Below are 17,177 nucleotides of genomic sequence, written 5' to 3' on the forward strand. Positions count from 1 at the left end.
TCACTTGGGTGTACAACAGAAACTAACACAGTATTGCAAAGTAATTATACTCCAATAAAGATCTATTAAAAAAATAAAAAATAAATAAATAAAAGAGAAAAAAATTTATGTCCACACAAAAAGCTGCAAATGAATGTATACAACAGCTTTAAGTCCTAATTGCCAAAACCTGGACACAGCTAAAATGTCCTTCAGTAAGTGAATGGATAAATAAACTGTAGTTAATCTAGACAATGGAATATTCAGTGCTAAAAAGAAATGTGCTATCAAGCCATGAAAGGACACAGAAGAAATTTAAATGCATATTACTGACTAAAAGAAAGCAATTGAAAAGGTTAGATATTATATGATTCCCACTGTATGACATTCTGGAAAAGGCAAAACTATAGAAACAGTAAAAATATTTATAGTTGTCAGGGGTTAGAGGAAAGGGAGGGATGAACAGGCGGAACACAGAGGATTTTTAGGGCAGTGAAAATACTCTGTATGATACCGTACTGATGGATACCTGTCACTGTACATTTGTCAAAATCCACAGAATGCACAACACCAAGAGTGAACCCTAATGTAAACTATGGACTTTGGGTGATGAGAATGTGTCAATAGGTTCATCAAGTGCAACAAATATACCACTCTGGTGGGGGAAGCTGATGATGGAGGAGGCTATGCAAGAGTGGCGCAGGAGAAATATGGGAAATCTCTGTACTTTCCACCCAATTTTGCAATGAACCTAAACCTGCTCTCAGAAATAAAGTTTATTAAATGTTTTAAAAAGTGGTAAAAAAAAAAACCTGTTTAAAAACAGATAATACCGCGTGTTCCCACTTTTATTTTGGAGTAAAGAAAATACACTCTTGTGTTGATGGCAGTTTTCTCTGAGAGATTATGACAAAAGGCAGTTTATGTTTTCCTAATGTGTATCTATTTGGTTCACCTTTGTTCCTCTAACATTAGTTTTTGATTGCTCACCTACATAGCTGGTGCTTAGTGAATGTTTTTGAATCAATGAGAAAAGAGAAAATTAGTGCATGAAGGGAGATTTGGGGACTCCTCATCATATTTATGGTGACCCTTGTTATCCACACCCCACTGGCCCAACCCCAGACATATATATTTATAAAGAGTACACTCAGCATTAGCCATCACCTGGCCTGCAGCCTCATCACAAGCCTTCAATGGTTTGGAACTTTTCTCTTAGATACTGGTCCATAAAAGACGATATGTCCCTGAAGGACCCAGGCTGACAGTGAGCTCATTAATGACTATTATATTGATATTAGAACCACTGACTGCTATGGCTTTGTTCCAAAGATCATAGACTTACAAGCACTCACCCAACTGGGTGGGCAAGATGAGCCACCAGGGTACAAGAAAAAAATATCAGGATTTATATCTATGATGATATCTCTTCTTTTTTAGTTTGTACTTTTTCTTTGTATCTAATAATGTCGTAAGATAATAATATATTATTTGTAGATGCAATTTATATATATGCACATGTGTGTACATATATGTATATATACACATATATAGAAAGAGAGCATGCTCAAAAAATTTTTGCATAAAGGTACACAATCAGAAAAGTTTATAGACCACTGGTCCAGCCCCTTCATTTTAGAAAGGGGGAAATTAAAACTCAGAGAAAAGGGAGGCAACTTGCCTAAATTGTATAGCTAGCTGGTTAAAGGAAGCTAATGCTTTATCCAGTTGTCTTTTTTCTGCCTCATCTCACTGTTTTTTTGATGGAGTTGAACTGTTTTTTGAATGCCATGTGAGTCCACGTTAAGAGTACAGATAAATTTTAACATGACATTTTCCTGAACGTTTAGTTTTTTAAAAGTGCTTACACACCCAAACAGACCTTCTGCCTCCTCTTGCAAAAGAAGGGCTGAACTTGCATTCAAGGATTCCATTCCCCTCGGCCAGATTTCCTCTTCCTAGGAAGCTTTATCCACTGTCTCACAGGAACATTATTTGATTACTGGAAACTAATCATAAAGAGAATCAGCTATAGAAATCGCTCACAGAAAAGTATCACAGACCATCCTCTGGCTTCTAAAACGTTACTTACAAGAGCCGTCAGCAAAACCTTGTCTCCAGGGCCCATTACTTTGAGGGAACTCTGCCAATCGCAGCATTACTTAGAAGGCACATTTTTTATGTCCCTCAAATGCCTACTGTCAGACTAAACTGAAGTTCTGAATGGTTTCAAACACATCCAAGTTTGGCTAAGTAAATGTACTCCCAGATTCAAGTGTGGCCTGAGGGCCAGGTAAGTAAGAACTTTTTTTCCCAGCCTGAGTGCAAACTTTAGTTTGTCTGAGCAGCCTTGTAAAATTCATTTACACTACAGGGTTTTGATTTGGATGACTAGAGAAGCCTTTATAAGCCTAGAATTCTATTGCCAGCTGTCTTCCTTTGTGTAGGTTTAAGGAGGAAGACTTCAATTTCTCTGAATCATTTTGAAAACCATCACCCAGGACAACAAAAAGACAAATGGTAAAAGGTAAGAGGCACAGCTCATTTGTTTCAAATTTCCTCCTCCTACAGCCCAAAGCCCTGCTGACTTCATAGGGAAAAATCTTGCACAAAAGTGGCCCATGTGAGAATCAGGGAACTAGAAATGACCCCCAGTTCCCGAAAGGGAGTTATCAATAGACCCACATAATCATGTCTTTACTTTGTTTTCACTGGATGACAGAGTCTGCAGAATCATTTGCTCTTGGCAGACTATATATCATAATTCTCCTCCCTTTAGTAATTTCCTCACTGCTAGAAGTGATTTCCTTTCTGCATGCATGGAAACCTTCTTGACAAATGGTGAAAAAATATTTACTTTTCACTTAGAATTGCTTTTTTATGTACTGACTGTCAAAAATCATAAACAAAAAGTTATGTGGAAGAGTTTGGCAATATGAATGCCTATCATGAGAAAAATGTAAATACATAATTTAATAAGGTGTTTACAAATAGATCCAGAACCACAATAGAAACAGCCAGTAATACCTCAAACCTGGAACATGGCATTTGGAGTATAACTCAGTGACATTTTTTACATTTTTATTCTGCCAAACACTTTTGTTATTTAACCCTTTCATAATTTATTCTTTTATTAACTAAACTCATTTCCGTCAGGTGGGAATTAATAACTAGGTATGCTAGAGACAAAGCATATTTTAATTTTATCATGATATTTTAAAAACCTCTTTCTATAGCTTCAAAATCAACTTGGAAGAATAAGGATTTTGCAGCAACTGTTCTCAAAGACTGAGCAACTGAGCTCCAAGAATTCTGAATAACAGACTGGCAGGGAGATGGAGACAGTTTCTAAGGTGTATGTAGTGGGAAGGTCCGTCCTTGCCTTGCATTACAGTAACATGTCTGGAAAAGACATAGATAAAGAGATAGAGATAGAGATGTCAGGCACATAGAAAGTGCTCAAAAAGAGATACTTATTATCAAATCTGCAGATAGTCCAAAACTGGAGTAAGGGATATTGTACTATAGAATTAAGCTTCAAAATTATCATTATAACAGAAAAATGAGCAAAATGGTGATGAATATTACAGAGGAAAAAAATAAAATCCTGCAGTTAAAATATTTTTTCCTTTTGGTTTTGTTTTAAGTTCAACTGTACCAACATAGTATGTAGATATCCTGGCTTATGTGGAAAAGTTTCTGAAGGCTGAGTGACATGGAGTTTATTATGGAGACAACAGTAGGACATGGATTAATGAATTATTATGTGTAATCTTTACTACAGAAACATATGTTGTGTATAAATCACGGCAAGTAACTAGCCTAATGCATTTTGCCATGGCCATATCCCATCTAGAACACTGTGTTCAGTTCTGGGCACTATATTTTCAAAAGAATATTTACAAAATATAGTATAACCTGAAAAGGAAATCCAAGTGATAAAAGGCTCATACAATGCAGAGCTGAAGAAGCTAGGAATAATAAGGCTAAAAAGGAGAATTTTAGGAAGAATGTGATAATTGCTCTAAAACATATAAAAGGCAGTAAAAATCAATGAGTAACAGTAACTAACATGTATTGAGCACCATACGCAAAGTAGTCACTGTTATCTGCATTTCGCAAAAGAGAAAAACTAAGGCACAGAGAATAAGTTACACATTTATGGTCATATAATTTGTAAGGGTTGAGCCAATTTTCATCCCACTAATGCACCCCAGATCTGGGAGAGATCTTAAAGCTACTTCCCAAATATTTCTAACCTCTATCTTACAGGATCCCAGTAAGATTGTACTGTCTCAGTTCTTTTGAAGTGGGACATGGACTGATGATTTGCTCTGGCCCATGAAATATGAGCATAAGTCATGCTCATGACTTCAGTGTGGGAGTTTACGAGTCTGTGAGCAATTTACCACGTGCTTTTACCACCATGGATGTGAGGACATGGGACCTCCATCAATCTAGGTCTCTGAGGAGCAATAATGAACAGAGCGGCCCTGCAGATCCATCATAGACAAGGAGCAGGAGCAAAAAACAGTTATTGTTTGATTAAGCCACTGAGATTTGGGGACTGTTTGTTACTGTGGCATTACCCCACCTTTTCTGACAGATACACAAGCCTACATGCCTAAAATGATTAAACTATCTCAGAATAAGGAAACATAGTTATTCTTATATTTCCAGTGGTCAGAACTAAGAATAGTTTGTAGAAACTACAGGTGGTAGACTTGGGCTTATTTAATTTTTTTAACGTAAAGTCATCCAAAATTGCTTCATGAAGAAGTGAGCTCCCTGAAAATGGCAGTATTTAAACAGAGGCCAGATGATGATTTTGTACCTATGTAGCAAAAGAGATGGCTTCATTAAGGGGGTTTTATCAAACTTTTATCCAGCACCTCCAATGTGCCAGGCATTTCAGCCACGAAGATAAATCCAAACACCCGATCCCTACCCTCAAGGAGATAATCAAGTTCAGAAGTAGATAACCTCTGCTGTCTCTTCTAACAGTGTGATTCAACCAAATTAGAGATAATAACATGGTCTGGATGAAGCTGACAGAAAACCCGAACTTAGAAATAACCACGTAGCACTAGAAATCCTGGTTGTATTATTATTTTTCAATTAAGAGGCAAAAGTACAGGGTTTGCAAAAGGAAGGAAAACGAAAGACTTGTTGGGTTTAAAAGAGGAACATTTTCCCTTTCTCTAGTTACCATTCTTAAATCTTGCAAACCAGGCATATTATCTGGCTTACATCAGGGGTGTTCCAGCAAAGGGAATAGTACTGACTCAGAGCAATTGTTACCGATCTTTTCCATCACCTCTCCCACCCCTTAGAGTCAGGAAGGGAACATTTCAATACTGATCAAAGTCAGACCTGAAGAGAGGCAATAATCTTTCCCTAGGGCCATTCTTCAGTTTAGAAATCAGCCAAACCCTTTCCAAAAGATCAGAAGATTTTCCTAAAAGGGTATTTGAGCAAGGCCTAGAGAAATCCCGTATACTAAGGATAATGTGAAAATCACAAACTAAATAAGTGATTCCAAGGCACAATGACATTGGCCCCCAAAGGCACCTTAAAACAGTACTAATTTCGGTACTTTCTTTCCCACTATTAATACTTAAAGCTTTATTATTTTTAAACTTCCAAAAATCATACAGTGCAGAGAAGTTCTGTCCTTTCACTGGCTCGCTGCATTTTAATGGAAAAACATCTAAAACTTGGGTTAGCATTAACTGTAATTGTTCTCAGGCAAACATTTCCATTTCAGGTTATTATTCATAACAGTATTAGCACAGTATAATATATGCAGCTGGATTTTGCAGCCATTATCTAGACAAGGGTGAGGTATCTGATTACTATTGTTCCCCAACTCAAAAGCGTCCGTTTGAACTCTGAATACTCCAACTCTGCCCAGGCCCTGAATTTTCTGAACTATGGTCCTGATTTTCTACGAAATAAACAAATAAATCAGGGCAAGCTGGGTTTCAGTGCCATATCTTAAGTCAGCTCAGTGTGACATGAGTTTCTAAAAAACACACACACAAGAAATTGGCTTTGGCACAAGGAAAAGCAGCAGGGAACTTGCAGCTCACGCTAGTTTAATGTGTACCCTTAATCCTCTCGCCTATTTTTAAAAAAATACAATTAATACTCTTCCAAAGACAGCTGGATCCCCAGTCTTGTGCCAAGCTACCTACAAAAATATACTCTTTACAAACACAGATGTGAAATGTCGATCTAGGACAGAAGAGAGGCATGGGGTTTTGGGTGTTTAGTCTAGTGGCTCCACACTCAAAAGTTTCAGGGACAGAGCTGATGTCGGAAGAGTGAGAGGGGAGACCGCCCACCCTGTACTTTCATCCGGGTACTATGGAGATGACCCCATTTTCCCAGGACCAGTCTGCCCTCTGCCCTGGTGACCTGGGTTGAGATTTAATCTAGAGTCAGAGGGGAGACCAAGACAATTGTGCTGATGGGTACTCAGACCTAGAGAAGGGCTGGAAATCACTCAGCCTTCCTGGGCTGGCCGGGCTGACACACCCACACAGAACCGATGGCCCGGGGATGCGGCAGGGAGGCGAGGGGACCCACGCACCCCGTCCCGCGCGCACTAAGATGCTACAGTTGAAGACACGCGCGAATAATCCAGATCCGGGCCGGGAGGGCTCGCTGCACTCAGAGGAGGATGCCCTTTTCCTCCCCCTAGTCCTCCATCCCCTTGCGAAGTGAGCAGGAGAAAGTTGCGCCTGGGCCATGGCGCCCCGGGCTGGGAAGGGAACGAGGGCAGGCGGAGAGGAGCTCCGGGCCCACCTACCTTGTCCTTGGGGCCGAGGTTCTGCAAAACCTCCTTGCCCGTGGCGCTCCGGATCTCCACCCCAGCGGGAGCGGGCGACGCGGGCGCGGGCTCCCGGCTCTCCTCTCGGCCTTGGCCCCGGCGCGGTGTGTCCCCCTCGGCGCCGGATCGGCTCCCCGAGCCCCGGGCGCTGCCCTGGCTGCTCCGGGGAGTCTTCGCGCCCCGCTGCCCCACGCTCAGGGCATCGAAATCCAGCGTCTTGCTCTCGAAGGCGCCCTCCACGTTGCAGAACATGCCGCCGTACTTCTGCCGCGGGACCTGGTCGGTGGTGCCCGGCCTGGCCAGGTACACGGGCAGATCGTCTTCGTGGGAGCTGTCCCAGCCTCTGCGGCCCGAGGCCATGATTGGATCGCGACAGTGGCCCACGGGTCCTCTTCCCGAGAGGCGGAAAGGGCAGCCGCCGGCAGCGTGCGCCGAGCCACAGTGATTGGGGCGGGAGGAGGCGCCTGAGCCTTCGCGCCAGAGGCGGCAGTGCTGCTCCGGTTCCTGCCAGTCCCCTGCGAGCCCCGAGCCAGCGAGCGCGGCGCGGGGGCCGGAGCGGCGGCGTGTTCTTCTCGCCCGCCTCGCCCGCGCTGCCGGCCGCACCTCCTGCGCGCCCAGACCCTAACGTGTGGCCTCCCGCGATCACGCTTCCCCGCCGCCCATCCAAAGGAGAAATCCAATTTGGCGCGCGCGCGCGCACACACACGCACGCTTCCCGCTCGCCCAGCAACCCTCAGATTCACACTCAAGAACTCGCCTCACTCACACGTGCGCACAAACCCTGCTTTATACACGCTCACTCCGGAGTTGGCCTTCCAAACACAAGTCTCTCTGCCCTACTAAGATAAAGAAACCTTGTTGGCTCAGGTGGGTTGATTTAAAAGCCAAGTCCTTCCTGATTTAGAGCAACACACACGCACAAACTCAGATTTACCAGACTCACAATCCCAGACCTGTCTCATCCTAATCTTAGAATTGTCTCACAATTGCTCCCAGTTCTAGAATCTGCCTCACAAACCTGCACCCTCACATAATGAACTCCTGAATTATTGGTTTACAGAGCCGTACAGACAGACGAGCTTACTTCCCTGACAATCACAAAAACCTGTAACTGACTCACACATTTCAACCCATTCTTACTTCATATTTACCACCCTAGATTTTGCTTTTTATCCACCCTTAATTTGCATCACACACAATTACACGACAGATCAGACTTGCCTTGCAAAATACTCTTCATACCCTGTCTTCATAGCACAGCCCCCTGGCTGATACCTCACTTACTGAGGCCACAACTGTACCCTTGACCACACACAAGGGTCCAGATTTACCTCAAGAATGGACAACCAAAGACTTTGCAGTTTCTGTTAGCTGACACACACACAGGTTTTACTCGTGCTGGTGCACACTCTCACAATCCCATTCTCTTCTCCACGTCCACCCACATGCACTCTAAGCCAGACTTTCCACATAAACACAGAGTCCACAAACTGCAGAGCTCACATCGTAGGTGCCCACACAGCCTAAACCCTGAACCTGTAACGCCCACCTTCCACTGGGCCCCATCTCAGAAATTCACTCATGCGGTTATTTAGTCTTCCAACATGAACTCCGTGCCTACCATGCTCTTCAGAAGGTACTGGAGCAACAGTGTGAAACAAGGCAGATGGGGGCCTGTCCCCAGCAAGAGTGTAGACTACAACCACCCATCTGGGTAGCTCAGTCATTCACTAGTCTGCCCAACTTCATCTTCTGAATTCTCCACTACATCATAAGCTCCATGAAGGCAGATACCCCATCTGTTTAGTCTACCTTTGAATATCTTGAGTCTAGAGCATCTATAGGCACCTAAGGTACTCTGTAAATCCTTTTTGAATGAATGGATAATGATGACAATAATAAAAACAACAATAGGGAACATTTATGATGCGGTTGCTGTGTGCCACTCATTATTAATGTAATTGTTTCGCATATTTGTATTAATTCATTTAATGCCCATAAGCATCTGGCAGGCTTCTCGTGCACACAGACAAGATCTGTAAAGGCATCTGCACTGAAGTTGATGAACTGAAACTCTGAACTCCAATGTGGGGGGGGAATTAGGATATTGGAAAATGGGATCTCGTTGACAGGCCTGTAAAAGCCTTGGAAGTTTGAGGGATGGAAGTTGACATGAACTCAGATCAAAGCCAAGTATGTTGACACAAGTTATACTTATCCCCAGTGAGGAGAAAGACACTTAAAAACTGTCTGTGTTCTATCAAAATTACTCGTGATTTCTTAAGCTGACTTCCTCTGGGCAGCTGCTCCTTTTTAACAAATGCTGGTTGATGATGGATGGACTCAGAAATTCATGTGAGAAATCGGGAAAATGGGCCATTCCCTCCCTCTTTGCTCCCGTAGGTCACTTCCCCCTCCTCTTTCCTATTGCTCTCATCTTTCCTCCTTTCATTAATTCACCTACAGACTGTTAGTGGGATACTTGCTATGTGTCCAGCATTGTCCTGGGTTCCCTCCTCTGTGGAACATAATTCTAGTGGCAGGGAACTGACAGTAAGTAAGAAAGATTAGGTCGGATAGCCACAAGAGCTATGAGGAAAATAAGATAGCCAACATTTTAATTGGCCTGTCAGGAAAGACTTGAAGTCTTCCCCATCTGACTCTCTATAAACGCCACTGGCACCTCCACCATCAGCAAGGGCAACAGTAAAGCTATTAGCTAACATTTATTAGGAATTTATTCTGTGCCAGCTTCAGTCCTAAGGATTTCCACTGCGTCTTGATTAATCTTAATAACGCTACAAGGCAGGTGCCATTATTTTACTAGTGAAGAAGCTGAAGCTCTGAGTAAATGCCCAAGTTATGACAGAATCATAACTGGAAGCAAAATATGGGCCAAGAGTCCAAGGTTTCCTTTGAGACAAGCACATTCTGAATGCAGATGCAGGCTTGTCTGTGCTCCCACGTGTGGGCATAGATAAGCCCCATTTTTAGAGCTTCATTGCCTCACCACTAGTCTGTTGCTATGTGTATGCTCCATAATTACATTTGTTGATGAAACATCACATTTAAGAGTCAACAGCTGCATATGCACATACGTGTTTAATTAAGAAAGCCGAGCAGTCTTGAAATGAAGACTGAAATGGGAATGGGTGATCTGACTCCAGTTCTGCAACTATGTGGCCTTAGGCCAAGCATCTTACTTAACTTCTAGATGTCTTTCTCCTTCATATTTACCTCACCCACTTGACAGGATTATTAAGGACTTCATTCCTTGAGTAAGACATTGTGCTGAGAATTCCATATGCATTGCCTTAACCTTCCTAACAACCCCATAAATTGGGGATGATTATTATTCTCATTTTACTGGTGGAGAAAACGAGGCCTAGACAAGTTAAGTCCCTTGCCCAAAGTATCACACCTAGTACTTCAAGCTAGAATTCATATCCTCTACCAGCTAATTCAGAGCCTGTGCTCTTAAAAACCACTCCACAACAGAGTTCTGTTGTAAGAATCCAAAGAGACAGTTAAAGACTAAAAGTAAGATGTTAACAAAGGAAATTATTCTAAGTACCCCCAGCTGTTGTTGGGCAGAAGTTAACTTTAATTAAGACAAACATTCACATAAAGAAATATCCTACCAATGTCCACCCAACGAAGGCCTTAGCCCCATGAACACATAGTGATTTTGTTACATCTCTCCCTGCTAAGGTAGAGGAGACATTACTTAGGGCAGTCACAAACATAAGAGCACCATTATGCCTATGGCCACCTTAAGGCACTTCCTAGTGAAAAATTTATCCAAAACCATGTGCAAACAGCAAGCTATTTCTACAACATGGGCAACAAAATAGAGCTTTCAACTTGTCACACACCAGATCAAATTTGCATTTCCTGTAACTGCAGTAAATGACTTGCCACTTTGCATTGAGATGACTTGTGAAGTAAGCCCATTGCATATCCGATTATAACTTTAGAGAAATGTATTCCAGAGGTGTCTTCTATTACCTATAGATCAGAAGAAGGCAGAGAGACTTCTAGACGGTAAGCAATGACATGCGTGGAGCAATCCCAATACAGCAGAGGCTACGATAACTTTTATGCGAAATAAACTGCACTGCAGTCTTATAAGGCAAAAATCTACCCAACAGAAGATAAAATTTTAATACTCACTAAGGCTGTGCCTCCATACTCAAAACAAGGAGGAAATAGAGGACTTATGCAGTTTACCTTGACTCAACAGTGAATTTAAATATCTCTGATCAGAACCCACCCTCTGTCTTTTCCTTCCTTGAATTGCAAGAATTTGAACCTACATTATCTCTTTCCCACTTCATGGGTACAGACACTAGACACCTCATTCTTCACCTTATAAATGCCATATAGGAATGACACAATCTTTGCAAACTATTCAGCACTCTACCTGACACACAATAGGTGCTCAATAAACATTAGTTCCCCATTTCCTCAGAGTATATTTAGATATATCATTAATATCACACAGAGTTTGTAATAACGAGCTTAACCATGTCCTGCAACTTTAACTTTGCAGGGGTTTATGGAGCGAATTGACACTGTAATAATGTTTTGTATGTGTTTTGTATGTTTAAAAATGACTATTTTTAATATACTTCCATCACACTCTAAGAATTTTCCTGACAGGCCACTACTCCGTTTCAGCTCAATATTTGGTGACCAAAGTGTTCATTAGAAACCTAAAAACAGGTTGTTTTTCAAATATATGCACAATGATAAAACTATCTTATAAAAAATTTTAATAATCCCAACTGTGTACACAGAAAAAAAGATCCCTGCTATTTCATGAATATATATACGTAGGGGGGAAACTATAAGAATACATATAAAAATATTAACAGAAAGATGAGTTGTAGGATTATGAGTAACTTTTAGTTTCTTCTTTCAAGCACTTCTATATTTTCCAAAATCTCAAAATTTCTGTAAGTGTGAGTTAACTTTTTTTTTTTAAATGAGCTAGCTTATTTATTTATTTATTTATATTTTTATTTTATGGCTGTGTTGGGTCTTCGTTTCTGTGCCAGGGCTTTCTCTAGTTGCGGCAAGTGGGGGCCACTCTTCATCGTGGTGCGCGGGCCTCTCTTGTTGCGGAGCACAGGCTCCAGACGCGCAGCCTCAGTAATTGTGGCTCACGGGCCTAGTTGCTCCACGGCATGTGGGATCCTCCCAGACCAGGGCTCGAACCCGTGTTCCCTGCATTGGCAGGCAGACTCTCAACCACTGCGCCACCAGGGAAGCCCCAAGTTAACTTTCAATAATTATAAAGTTTGTGATTTTTTAAATGCGTGTCCAGGATGTTATTTTAGATCAAAATACATTTATTGAGCATGTTGAAAATTGCTGATGGAGAATTATTGAGCAAAGCTGTTAGCTCTCTATTATGAAGACCTATTATCTAAAATGAAAAATAAAAATAAAGGAAAATTAGGCTCCTCATCAGAGTCAAGTTGTCGTCTCATGCAAAGCATCTCAGCAGTTGGACAGCTGAGTGAGAAAATGATCATTACGATGAGGGTGTGAAATGAGGGCTTATAAAATGTCCTCGAGGCAAATCCTTTCCACCAAAGGATTAGTTAATAAGACAAGACATAATCACCTTCCTAGTGCGGAGTTGTTGGGGGTTCCCTTCCCCATTTTATACACAAAGCATCTCCCTTTGATATTACTGTTCTCAAATGTTTGAAAGCCATTCCCAGTCACGGAAGTTTCTTTTGCCTTAAGTGGGAACAAGACAAACGAAGTAGCTGCTAAGATGATAATAGATGATCACCTGGAATGCTCTAATTTCCTTGATGCCAGTTCACAGGTGCAACTTAATCTCCTAAATGAAAATCTCTAAGTAAGGGCCAGACATAAATCGAGTTAAAGGATAAAACCGAAAAAACAAACAAAACTTATAACCTGTGCAACCTCTTTACCAGCCACAATGTTCATAATACGTTTCCAAGATTTTTAAAAATGTACTTATTTTGTTGTTTTTCCAGTTACTCTTCCTGTTTTTTTGCTCATTTACAAATTAATCTCATTGGTTTTACATTATTGTTATACCAGTCTTCCTCTGATTATTCAGAATAAAAATAATTCTCTCTTACCTTTTGCCATTCAGAGAAAAATATAACAATAATGAATTATTTAATTCTCTCTCCCTCCCTCCCTCCCTTCCTTCCTTTTCAACGAAAATTTCAAAACTACAGAAAAGCAAAGGGTAGTTTAACAAATGCCCATGTAGGCATTCTCTAGAATTTATAAATGTTAACTTTTCATCATGTTTTAATGACATATATTTTAAGCAATAAAACAAAATAGAGTTGAAGTGCCCTATGTATCCTTTACCTGTTCTTTCTCTCTTTCTCCAAATGAAAAAAGAACCATTAATCTATATTAATCTCTCATATTCTCCTAGGGTCTTTTATCTGCTGGAACTTGATCCTTTACGATTTTTATAACTCTTTTTCTTACCAAATAAACTACTGTCCTAGTTTATTTACTTGTTTTAAAAAATAACCACTTGTCAGGGATAATATACAGAAGCCCCTTACTCCTAGAGAGCCAAGACTTGCAAAAGTAACTTTAGGGTATCTCCTCCTAAAACAAAGGTGATCATACTTCATGCATTAGGGCAGAACATGTCCAACTCAAACTCTAACAGGTGTGTGTCTTCAGAACACTGGGTTTCTGAATCAACCAATACTAATTCTGTTAGAGACAGGGTCAAAAACCAACCAATTTGCTCTTAGTGGAAATATTGTTATCGTAACTTGAGTGGCTCAAGGACCCCAGACATGAAATGTACACTTAACATTTAAAAAGATGACTTTATTTCAGTTTTCCCTTGAGCCTAAATGAAGTAAAGCGCAAAGAAAGGTAGTCAAAAGAAAAATGACAATCTGAGAAGAGAAGCTTTTTTCATTGCAGACAGAAATTTGCTGGCTCCACAAGACTAGCGAATATCCTGGCTCCAACATAAATAGCTGACAGGCAAGAGTATGAATGACAGATACTAAGAGATACGGGAGAAAAAAATGGAAACATGGTGAATAATTCTTTCATTGACAATTTTATAGCTATGTACAGATTCAGAAAACATGACAATGTTTTGGCATTTTGGCAATGTCTTCGTATCTCAGGGCTTTTGTCTGATTTCATTTTTTCCATTAATAAATAATATTATTCCTCCAGATCTTTCAAAATTAAGAAGAATGGATAGGAAGCAGGATCCCTTCCATGTTTCAAGTTTTTATAGTGATTTATATTGGAAACATGAAGAAAAATGTAGAGAGGTAATTAGATTAATCATATAGCCCCAATTTCCATCTCTGATTAAGAAATATCAGAGTATTCATGTGAAGTGTGTTACATTTGAGAAACACGTGGGACTTGAAGTCAGGCAAACTGGACCAACAACTGTGGGTCCACCACTGGCATAGTGAATTTGGGGGAATTGCATAAACTTTCTACTTCTGTTCCCCTCCTCAACAAAATGGGAATAAAAAGCTGTGGTGTTGAAAAAACAAATGAGATATGGCATACTAAGCTACAACTGTTCTCTATAAATGTTGTTGTTTGATTTCCTTCAGTGCCTGGCACCAATTTCTGTGATTCAACAGATTAACAATCAACATGTGTTGAATTAATGGTATCTGGAATTTTTGTTTTTTAATTTTAGGGAGAGCTGTATATAGTATATAGCTAATAATTACGAATCAGTCTGAGTCATGACCAAAGTGAAAACATATTTTGGGAAACCAAGTCAGATTACCTTCTATTCTAATCCTAAAACTCTTAGGCATTTGTCTCCAAAGGTATCCTAGACCAAAGATACAGTCAGATCTATACATGAAACTTCTTATATAAAAATACACTAAAAACAATAAGATACAGAGAGAAGTTTTTAAAGATTGTTATTTTAAAGCAGAGCTCATATTAAAATTTACTCAGCTCTGACTACATGATGTCTAATAACTTATTTAATAATTTTTAATGTGGACTGGTCACTAGGAATTGTAACATTGTTTATTTCTTTTCCAAAAAATATTCAGTATGACTATACACTCAAACAATACACTACAAAATCATTAGTATATCAGAAAGAAATAATTTTTTGGCTATAAAATTTATACCTACAAAAATATACATTGCAGTCTTTTACAATAAGATTGACTGACTTGTTCTGGGAATAACTAGAGTATATCAAGATGGACTAATCTAAAATTCTCAAAACCATACATTTATTGAGTACATAATTTAACAGGGTTTTCAAAAGAAATTGAGGTTAAATACCATGCAAAAATTATAGTAGTAGATTAATTACCTAGTGAAGTATTTTATCTTTAATATAATTATTTTATGGCTTACTTTTAACTAAAAATTAATTCTCGAACTAAAAAATGTGAGTGGCTCAAGGTTTGGATAGGATTTATAAAACATCTATAATATTGTGATAATTCCAGTGGATGTACCTTGGCAATTACCCTTATAACAAAATACAGTAAGGATGTAATATTGTTAGCTGGATTATTCTTTGTTATGGATATAATTTTTGACATTGGCTGGCAAATCCATAATTACTTATTTAAAAATTCAATAGTCAGTAATTAGAATATAATCTTAGATCATACAATGATGATTTATTTTACCATCTGGATTTTTACCAGTGCTTTTTACATCTGGATCCTGAGAAGTCTTTAATTCAGGACAAGGCATAAATGAAAACTCCCCATGGGGAAGGCAGATTCACTTTTATTAGAAATATAACTATTTCTGTAGATCTTTAAGTACTCTTTCCCAAGTTCTAGAATACTTGATGATACAGAAATCAAGCGTGCTTGTTGTTTTTTTTTTTAACCTTTGAAGACACTGAAAATGTCTAAGAAACCACTTTGAAACTTGTCCTTATAAAAAACTGTGAGTTCTTGAATTAGCCTATTCAATCTTCTTCTTTTTTTTTTTTAATCCAAAGACCAGTTCTGTTTGCTGTCTTAAAATAATTCAAAGGCAGAGGAGACAATACCTGAGCCAAGTCCACTCTCTCTCAGCTAAGGGGAAAGAACTCTCTGGAGTGACAAAAGGGAAATAGTCTGTTTAATCAATTCAATTCATTACATATTTATTGAGTACTTATTTTGTGCCAGGGAATATTCAAGGTGCTGTGGGAGTTTATAATACAGGAGATAAGAGAAGTATTCAGATTTAATGCTGCTTAGATTGTAATAAGTGTCACAAGAGGAAAAGAGAGCTACAGATCAGCAAAAACTTTCTGAAAAGCAAACCGCAAGTCACAAAGGGTGAGGGGGATTTTGACAGAGGAAGATGGGTGCGGTCATTCCTGGCAGAGTTGAGAAATGGGGGAGAACAGAGAGCAGTCTTGCTTGGATGGAGAGCACAGGGCTTGCAGGGTAGTGCTGGGAGGCCAGGAAGATTGGACAGGGCTTGAATGTTGGGACCCTGAATGAGAGGCAAGAAAGTTTTTTGATTAGGAGAATGAGTATGCACTGGGTCTGACCTGTTTTGCAATATTAACCTTACCTATAGCCATGAGCTCCAGGGATTGATTTCAGATGTCACAAATACTTCTGCATCTGCCCTCTGCCCAAATTTCTCCTGTCTTCATATTGCTGTCTGAAAATCATTTTTAGGACCTCTGTTCTATTACTAAAGATTTTAGTGCTTTTGTAGAAAACACTGAAATTCTCCTGATAGGGATAACGTCTCCAGCTATCAGCATACAGATTTCCCACCCTTCACTGAGTGGGTGTGGGAGGTGAAGAGAATGTAAACAACACGAAATCTCAATGTGTAGGGCAAGGAGTATCTGGAGAAAGGTTTAGAATTGGCAGGCAAATTTCCAAATGAGTCTGCAGTGTGTTTAAGAAGAGAGTTGAACATTTTTATCAAGGGATGAGAACAGTTGTGGGAAAACCAGTGATTCAACAGCAAAGCAAAAAGTTTAGAGCTGTGACTGATGAGATGAGCAGATTTCTGTCTCACTGGGGGGCAGGGTGGGGGATGAAATACAAGAGTAAATAATGCATATGGGCACCTGAAGAAAGGTTTTATGTAATCATTCTCTCTGTATAAGAGAGTATTACATTTCTGTTGCTATATGACAATTTACACAAATTTAGCAGCTTAAACAACACACATTTGTTATCTCATAGTTTTCAAGGGTTAGGAATTTGGGGACAGGTTTAGCTGAGTTCTCTGCTCAGGTCTCACCAAGCCGAACTCAAGGTATCAGATGAGGCTGAGATCTCATAGCAGACTTGGGGTCCTCTTCCAAGCTCATTGGTTGGTGACAGAATTCAGTTCTTTACAGTTGCAAGCCCAC

General features: G+C 40.0%; 1 protein-coding gene across 1 annotated transcript in view; it reads right to left on the reverse strand.

Moving 5' to 3' along the window:
* Positions 1 to 7,400, reverse strand: part of DPYSL3 (dihydropyrimidinase like 3) — a 117,010-nt gene extending 109,610 nt beyond the window's left edge. The window contains exon 1 of the mRNA XM_036847634.1: positions 6,794 to 7,400. Coding sequence (XP_036703529.1) covers positions 6,794 to 7,174 — 381 coding nt within the window. The 5' untranslated portion in view covers positions 7,175 to 7,400. The remainder of the gene's footprint in view (positions 1 to 6,793) is intronic.
* Between the last annotated feature and the right edge of the window lie 9,777 nt (positions 7,401 to 17,177).

This window comes from Balaenoptera musculus, chromosome 3, assembly GCF_009873245.2.
Source record: "Balaenoptera musculus isolate JJ_BM4_2016_0621 chromosome 3, mBalMus1.pri.v3, whole genome shotgun sequence".
Lineage (NCBI taxonomy): Eukaryota > Metazoa > Chordata > Mammalia > Artiodactyla > Balaenopteridae > Balaenoptera > Balaenoptera musculus.